Source organism: Tupaia chinensis, unplaced genomic scaffold (assembly GCF_000334495.1).
Source record: "Tupaia chinensis unplaced genomic scaffold, TupChi_1.0 Scaffold000673_1, whole genome shotgun sequence".
Lineage (NCBI taxonomy): Eukaryota > Metazoa > Chordata > Mammalia > Scandentia > Tupaiidae > Tupaia > Tupaia belangeri.
In genome coordinates, this window is record NW_006160196.1 from 1,014,288 (window position 1) to 1,022,646 (window position 8,359).

Consider the following 8,359-nt stretch of genomic DNA (forward strand, 5'->3'; position numbering starts at 1 on the left):
GGAGAAGGGATTGCAGCGTGACCATCCCCCCTGGGGGGTGATTTCTTGCTTTCTGTCTCTCTGTCTCTCTCTGTCTGGCGAGCGCACGTGCCCTATAGCAAAAACCTCTCCAAAAAAAGAAAAGAAAAAATAATCCCAGAGAGCAATCAGGCCATCGTAAATGAGCAAGGAGACATGAATGCTTTCCTGTCGGGGCGGGTGTGTAGTCTGGGTAGTGTGGTGGAGGAACAGACTTCGTATAGATGAGAGGAAACCACCCAAGCATTTAATAACAGTGTGGGCTGCCAACAGGTACTAGATTCTTAAAGATCCCCAACACAAAAATAAATCGCTTCATCTGACATTTCTCCTTACATCATTCTTTTTTTCAGAGAGATTTTTTTTTATAGAGTATGTGCACTTGCGAAACAGAAAGCAAGAAGTCAACCCCCCCTCCCCAGGGGAAATGGCCACGTCGCAATCCCTTCTCTTCCATTCTCCTCTCAGGATCTCGGGCACGCATACACACGCACCCAGTGTGAGTTTTAAGCTGCCAGGTCCAGGACTTGAACTGCAGTCAACTATGTGGAAGTCCAGTGACAGAACCACTACACCCTCTGTTGGCCCCTCTCCCTACCCCATCCTTAGGAATTGTGCTGAAGAAGTCGCAGACACTGCAGTGGAGACGGGGCTTTCAAGCAGAGAGTATTCATAGTCTTACGGGGCTTAGAATTCTGAACCCCTTTAGAGCTGAACATGAAGATAACCCAAAACCTCCTAAAGCTGCAACCTAAACCACTCCAACTCCACTAATGACAACTCAAAGGAACTGGTCCCTGATGGGAGATGTAGAAAGTTGGGGGCTTGGCTCAAGGGCAAAGTGAATTCTCTTTTTTATTTTTTTTGAGAAGTTTTTGCTATAGGGCACGTGCGCTTGCCAGAGAGACAGACAGAGACAGAGAGACAGAAAGCGAGAAATCACCCCCCAGGGGGGATGGTCACACGGCAATCCCTTCTCCATTCTCCTCTTGGGATCTTGGGCACGCATGCACACACACCTGGCGTGAGTTTAAGCCGCTGGGTCCGGGACTCGAACCACGGTCAACTACATGGGAGTCCAGCAAAATAGCCATTACGCCAACCGCTGGTCCGAAGAATTATTTAATTTTATTTATTCATTCATTTGTTTTAATTTGATGAGAGAGAGAGAAAGAGGGAAAATGAGAAAGCAAGCCGCCAGGTCCAGGACTCAAAACAATGGTCGGCCATGTGGGAGTCTAGCGCCTTGACCACCACGCCACCTACGGACCCCCTATAGAAATTTTTTAAAAATATTTATTTATTTATTTAATTCCATTTGTTATTATTATTTATTTAATTTGACCAGAGACAGACAGAGAGAGAGAGAAAGGGAAAGCGAGAAAGCAAGCCACCAGGTCCAGCATTTAAACCACAGTTGGCCATGTGTGAATCCAGCACCTTTAACCACCAGGGGCCAGCTACTTGCTGGTCCCTGCCCTATAGCAAATTAAAAATAATAATAATAGGGACCAGCAGTTAGCATAATGGCTATGTCGCTGGACTTCCACGTAGTCAACCACGGTTCAAATCCTGGACCCTTTGGCTTAAACTCACGCCAGGCACGTGTGCGTGCATGCCCAAGATCCTGAGAGGAGAATGGAGGAGAAGGGATTGCGGCGTGGCCATCCCCCTGGGGGGTGATTTCTGTTTCTCTATCTCTCTTTGTCTTTCTGGCAAGCATACTTGCCCGATAGCAGAAAACCTCTCGAAAATAATAATAAATAAAATTTATTTATTTATTTATTTTTATAGCAAGGTCTTTTGCTATAGGGTGCATGTGCTTGCCAGAGAGACAGGAAGACAGAAAACAAGAATCATCCCCGAGTGGGGTTGGCCATACCACAGTCTCTTCTCTTCCATTCTCCTCTTGGGATTTTGGGCACACACCCATGTGCACTGGCATGGGTTTTCAGCCACCGGGTCCAGGACTTGAACTGTGGTTGACTACATGGGAATCCAGTGACATAATTATTATACCATCTGCTGGTCCCAAAATTAAATAATTCTTTTTTTGTTGTTGTTAAGGATTATTTATTTATTTAATTACATTTGTTATTATTATTTTTTAATCTGACCAGACAGAGAGAGAGAAAGGGAAAGTGAGAAAGCAAGTCACCAGGTCCAGGACTTGAACCACAGTTGGCCAAATGGGAATCCAGTGTCTTTAATCACCAGACCACCTGCTGACTCCTTAAATAAAAAATTCTAAAAAAAAAAAAAAAAAAAAAAAGAAGAAGAACCTCATGGGAATTATAGAACTGGAAAAGCAAATAAAATCAGTTTGGGCTGGCAGGTGGCATGGTAGTTAAGGCCCTGGACTCCCACATGGCTGACTGTGGTTCAGGTCCTGGACCTGGTGGCTTGCTTTCTCACTTTCACTTTGTTTCTCTCTGTCTCTTTCTGGTCAAATTAAAAAATAATAATAACAAATAAAATTAAATATATAATTCTTTTTAAAAAATCAGAGTTTCACTGGATGGATTCAGTATGGATAGGAAGTAGCAGAAGAGAGGGTCAATTAAGGCGAAGATGGCTGAGAGGGTTTACAAAGGGCAGTTCGTAGAGGGGGAAAGAAAAGCTGAACATCGCATCGGTGACGGTAAGACTAATACGCGTATAACCGGACAAAGTGGACAGAGTTTTCGCAGATATGATTTAAAACACAGACCATGGAAGCTTAGAAAATTCCAAACAAGGGGCCAGCAGGTGGCGTGGTGGTTAAGGGCCCTGGACTCCCACATGGCCAACCATGGTTTGAATCCCAGAACTGGGAGCTTACTCTCTCACCAGGCCTCCATCAAATTTAAATAAATAAAGTAAAATAAAATATTTTTTTAAAATTCCGAACAAAATAAATACAAGGAAAATCACATCTTAGCACATCATGGCCAAATTTGTTGATTAAATTTCTGAAAGGTTCTGGGCGCATGTGCATGTGTGCCCAAGATCCCGAGAAGAAAATAGAGAAGGGATTGTGGTGTGGCCATCCCCACTGGGGGGTGATTTCTCACTCTCTGTCTCTCTCTATCTCTCTGGCGAGCGCTCACGCCCTATAGCAAAAACCTCTCCAAAAAATTTGATTTTGAAAGCTAAATAAACCACCATGAGGTGGTGGTTAAGATGGCTGGATCCCACATGACTGACTGTGTGGTTTGAGTTCCAGACCAGGTAGCTAGAGAAACATGCCAAGCACACATATGTGTGCCCCAAATCCCACACGGTGGGCGAGATGGAGGAGAAGGGATTGCGGTATGACCACCACCCATGGGGGCAGGGGGTGCTTTCTCAATTTCCCTCTCTCTGTTTCTCTCTCTGGTGAGCACATGTACCCTCTGGGGAAAAAAAGTAAATGTTTAAAGTCACCAAAAAATTGGAGCTGGCAAGTGGCATGGTGGTTGAGGGCGCAGGACTCCCACATGGCCGACCACAGTTCAAGTCTTAGACCTGGCAGCTTGCTTTCTCACTTTCCCCTCTCTCTCTCACTCTGTCCTTCTCTGGTCAAATAAAAATAAATAAATAAATAAAGTTAAATAAGATATTTTTTAAGTCATCAGAAAATTTAAAAACAAATTGCATACAGTGGTACAATGGTAATAATGATGAGTAACTTCTAATAAGAAGTAATAGAAGGCCAGCAGGTGGTGTGGTGGTTAAGGTGCGAGATTTCCACATGGTGGGCCTCGGTTCAAGTCCCAGAACTGGCACCTTAGCAATTTTTTTTAGGGGGGGGAGGGAGAGATTTTTGCTATAGAGCACATGCCATGTGCCAGAAAGACAGAGAGAGACAGAGAGACAGAAAGTGAGAAATCACCCTCCAGGGGGGATGGCCGCGCCACAATCCCTTCTCCTCCATTCTCCTCTCGGGATCTTGGGTATGCATGCACACGCACCTAGTGTGAGTTCAAACCACCGGGTCTGGGACTCAAACCATCATGGTCGACTACATGGGAGTCCAACAACATAGCCATTATGCCATCTGCTGGCACCTCGTCCTATAGCAAATTTTTTAAAATAACAATAATGATAAAGAAAATTAAATGTTTTTTGAGAAAAAAAAAAAAAACAGTGGAAGTCAAAACAAAGTGGGATGAGATGTTTTAGAATGCTGAAAGAATCAGTCAGCCAGAGTTCCACAGTCAGCAAAAATATCCTTAAACAATGCAGATGAAATGGAGAAATTTTCAGGCAAAGACAGAGGGAATTCTCACCAACAAATCTGTACTGAGACTGAAGGCAAATACTTGATTTGAACTTAGATTTCACTAAAATGTATACCTGGAAAAAAAAGCTCACACACCCAAGTTGTTAATGTTCTACTTGGAAGGTTTCCCAATAACTGAATAATCTATTTTTAAATTTTTTTAATTAATAAAATTTAAAATTTAGCTCTTCCGTCGTCTTAGCCACATTTCAAGTACTCCTAGCCACAGTTTGTTAGTGGCCGCCATCTTGGACACATAGGTCTAATCACTGAACACAAAAGAGGTGTATCTAGAAAAGGCGACCCGGAACACAAAATAGAGCGCCCCAAACATTTGATAAATACTAAAAAGAGGCAGAAACAAGGACGAGACAAAACAAAGAAAAGCAAATAGCTGGGCCAGCAGGTGGCAGAGTGCTTAAGGCACTGGACTCCCACATGGCCTACTGCACTTCGAGTCCCGGACCCGGTAGCTAAACACACGCTGCGTGTGTGTGTGTGTGTGTGTGTGTGTGTGTGTGTGTGTGTGCCCAAATCCCAGAAGGAGAATGGAGGAGAAGGGGTTAGGGGTGGCCATCACCCTGGAGGATGATTTCTCATTTTTTCTTTCACTGTCTGTCTGTCTGTCTGTCTCTCTCTCTCTCTCTGGTAAGCTCACACGCCCTATGGAAAAAAACAACTTAAAAAAAAGAAAAAAAAGAAAGTGGAGAAAATTGCGAGAAGATAAGACATAAGCCCAACCATATCAAGTATTCTATTAAATAAATACCTCCCCTTAAAGGACCGCAGTTGTCAGAGTAGACAATGCAAGACTGAAACATAACCTGGAGACCAGCAGATGGCGTAATGGTTACATCGCTGGACTCCCATGTAGTCTACCACAGTTCGAATCCCAACCTGGCAGCTTAAAACTCACACCGGATGTGTGTGCGTGTATGCCCAAAATCCCAAGAGGAGAATGGAGGAGAACGGACTGTGGCGTGGCCATCCTCGTTGGGGGGAGGTGATTTTTCACTCTCTGTCTCTGGTAAGCACATGCATCCTATAGCAAAAAAATCTCTTAAAAAAAAAAGAAAACGTAAAACTAATAATAACCTGTGTACAAGAGAGGTCCTCGATGAAGCCAGGGACGGGTTTACAGTAAGACGGAGCTAGAGTGGCTATACTGAAGTCAAAGTCAGGACAATACTGGAGGTCGAGAAGAGCATCTCATAGTGATAAGAGGACCAACTCAGTAGGAAGCCTGAGTTGTCTACACGCTGGTGCACCCAGGCGTCCGTTTTCAGGGAGACAGGGAGCTGGCAGAGGGGCCGGCCTGTTGGCCACCATCCTTCTTTCCCTCCTCTTTCACTTCAGGAGTGTCTTAATGCTGATGAAGCTGATATCCAAGGGCATACTGCCTCAGGCTGCCAAGCCCCCTAAAGATATCCTGCTCAGGCCCCCCCTAGACTACCTGGACTGGATCAGCACCCTCCCCCAGCACCTCCAGTACCAGGTCATTCGCCTCTCCCTTTCCTGTGCCATCACCGTGCAGAAGGGAAAGGTGTGTGCGGGGGGTGGGGGTGAGGGTGGGAGGGTGGGAAGGTGCTTCCTCAAGGCCCCAGAGAACCCTGGGAAGCCCTGGGGAGCCTCTCAACTTCTTGTGAGGCAGTAATCACGACCACATTTCTACCGCCCCGTTGGCACAGCATGGCCTCTGCTAGGTTTTGTTTATGTCTACCCCAAATCTCTGTTTTTAGAAGAGGAAACTGAGGTCCCCATAGGTGAAGCTCACACAGCTAACAAAACCAAGAGGGCACACTCTCACCTGTGCCTTTTCCCTGCCCGAGACAGACATCGCTAATCAATCACTGCACCATCATCCCACTCCTTATCCACACCTGCCGCTTCCTCAGAGCCCTTCTCCTCACAGATCATGGAGGGCCCTGGCCTGAGCTACGCAGCCTTTTCCCAAGCCGTCTCACTGTTCCCCGGTGCATCTTTCTGGGCCATCGTCTTCTTCCTGGCCCTGTTCATCACAGGCCTGGGCACCTTGATAAGACTCTCGGAGGGCATTGTCCTTCCCCTCCAGAACACCATCCCCATCTTCATAAAGCATCCCAAGGTGGTCCCAGGTACTGATTCTCATTGCAGCAAAGTGCCTGCACTGCGGCCCTCCCCCTGGCTCACCCCAAACCTCCAGGGCTGGCTTTGACCCTGGCTATGCCCTACTCATAGACCTCACTGTGGCCAAACCTGCCCTGTCTTAGTGATCGTCTGCTTGGGAGGTCTTCTGAGTAGCCTGGTCTTCTCCAGCGAAGCCGGCAGCTACATAATGTGCTTGGTGGACGACCACGTGGTCCCACTGACCATCGCTGTCATCATGATCTTCCAGAATATGGGGCTGGCCTGGATCTACGGAGCTAAGAGGTGATACCTGGCCCTGGGACTACCGAGCCATGGGCTCCCTCAGTCTGTGAGGAGTGTGGGGCTCACGTGCTCCCTCTGGCCGGCCGCAGCATGGAGGGGGCCCGTGTTAAGGCTGCAGGAGCGTGGGAGGGGGCCCTATGTGAGCCGCTGTTATGGGCTCACCTGAAGGCAGAGGGCAGGGGCAGGGGCAGGAAGCCCTCCGGGATCAAGGGGTATCTACAGGGAAGACCGGATGCAGAGCCCATGCCTCAAGAGAGGCCCTGGCCAGACCTGGAAACCCCTAAGAGTTGGGAACTTGTCAGCAAAGCAAACGGCTGGCAGGCCGGCTCTCCCAAGGAGGAGACGCCCCAGACCCAGACGTCCCTGACCACCCCCGACCCCAGGTTCAGGCAGGAAATCTTCAGCAAGCTGGGCCACCTGCTGTTGCCCATCTTCACCTTCCTGTGGTGCTACGTGACCCTGCCGGGGCTGCTGGGCCTCCTGGCCATCTGCCTTGTACAGCTTTACCACAGGGGCACGCCCTACTACGTCGCCTGGAACAGCAGCGCGGTGAGCCCCCCCGCGGGCACCCCATCACATCTGCCACCCTTCGAACTCTGCGTCTGGGCCCTGCTGCCCTCGGGGACCCTTCAGTCAGCTTCCCAGCCCCTGGGGGGTGGGGGGGGCGGATACCCAGCAGCATGGAGACCGGAACCCGACCCCCCCTTCTCTGCCCCCAGAGCCAGGAAGTCAGACAGCCTTACCTGAAACGCGACCTGGGCTGGGTCACCTTCCTCAGCATCCTCACCCTTCTGCCGATCCCAGTCTACCTGCTTCACCATTGGTGGTACTTCCACGACCCGATTGTCTCTGACACCTCAAAAAAGCCACAGTCCTTCAGAAAGACAGCCATGAGGCTCACCAAGCCATTGCAGTGGCCTAAGCGACCCATGGGAAAGTCCCAGAACAAAGGCAGCAAGACGTCCGTCAGGGCCTTAAGCCCGCCCACCACCAAGGTGCAGGACGTGGACTCGTGGCAGCCCACTGATAAGGACCTGAAGGAGGGCCAGTTGGAGCGCTCCCTGGTGCATTCTGTGTCAGACTAGCCCTGTGATGTCCGAGAGCAGCAGCCCGGCCTCCTCCAGGCCGGCGAGCTCAGCTCCCATAGCCACAGACCACACTGACACACTCCAGAAGGCCACGGAAGAAGAGCCACCAACAAGTCCGTTGAGCAATGACGACATCACCCGATTTTCCAAGGTGGAGGACCCACCTGTTTGTTGGCGGCATTCGTGCCCGTCTTGCTACGGGAACAATTGGTTCTGCGAGGAAAGAGGGGGAGGGGCGTGCAGAAAACTCGCCAGCAATTGGTGACATCACTCACTTGGATTTGGAAAGAAATAAACAACCGAAGAGCCCTCTCTTCTGGAATAGCACCGATTCTGCTGAGTGGAGCATTCTGCTCTGGGATTGGAAAACCTGGAAGAAATCAACTGAGCTGTTCATGGGGCTGGACCCAGGGCCCCCTTTCTCTCCATGAAGGGGGTTTAGCATGATGGGAATGGGCATCCCTGGCTCTTCCAGGACCCAATCTTCACAGCTAACATGGAGAGAAACAGTTCTCTCCGACCCCACTTCCACCACCCAAGTGGGTCAGGCAGTGGAGTGGCAGCCCTCAGAATGAGGCTGAGACAAGGCTGTGGGACCCCA

General features: G+C 49.0%; 1 protein-coding gene across 2 annotated transcripts in view; it reads left to right on the top strand.

Annotated features, from left to right (window-relative positions):
• LOC102500931 (orphan sodium- and chloride-dependent neurotransmitter transporter NTT5) overlaps positions 1–8,083 on the top strand; it is a 19,405-nt gene extending 11,322 nt beyond the window's left edge. For both annotated transcript variants that reach the window (XM_006160164.1, XM_006160165.1), the window contains 5 exons: positions 5,618–5,804; positions 6,174–6,375; positions 6,511–6,670; positions 7,054–7,219; positions 7,390–8,083. In XM_006160164.1, the coding sequence (XP_006160226.1) occupies positions 5,618–5,804; positions 6,174–6,375; positions 6,511–6,670; positions 7,054–7,219; positions 7,390–7,755 (1,081 nt within the window). In that variant the 3' untranslated portion in view covers positions 7,756–8,083. The remainder of the gene's footprint in view (positions 1–5,617; positions 5,805–6,173; positions 6,376–6,510; positions 6,671–7,053; positions 7,220–7,389) is intronic.
• Positions 8,084–8,359: the final 276 nt, after the last annotated feature.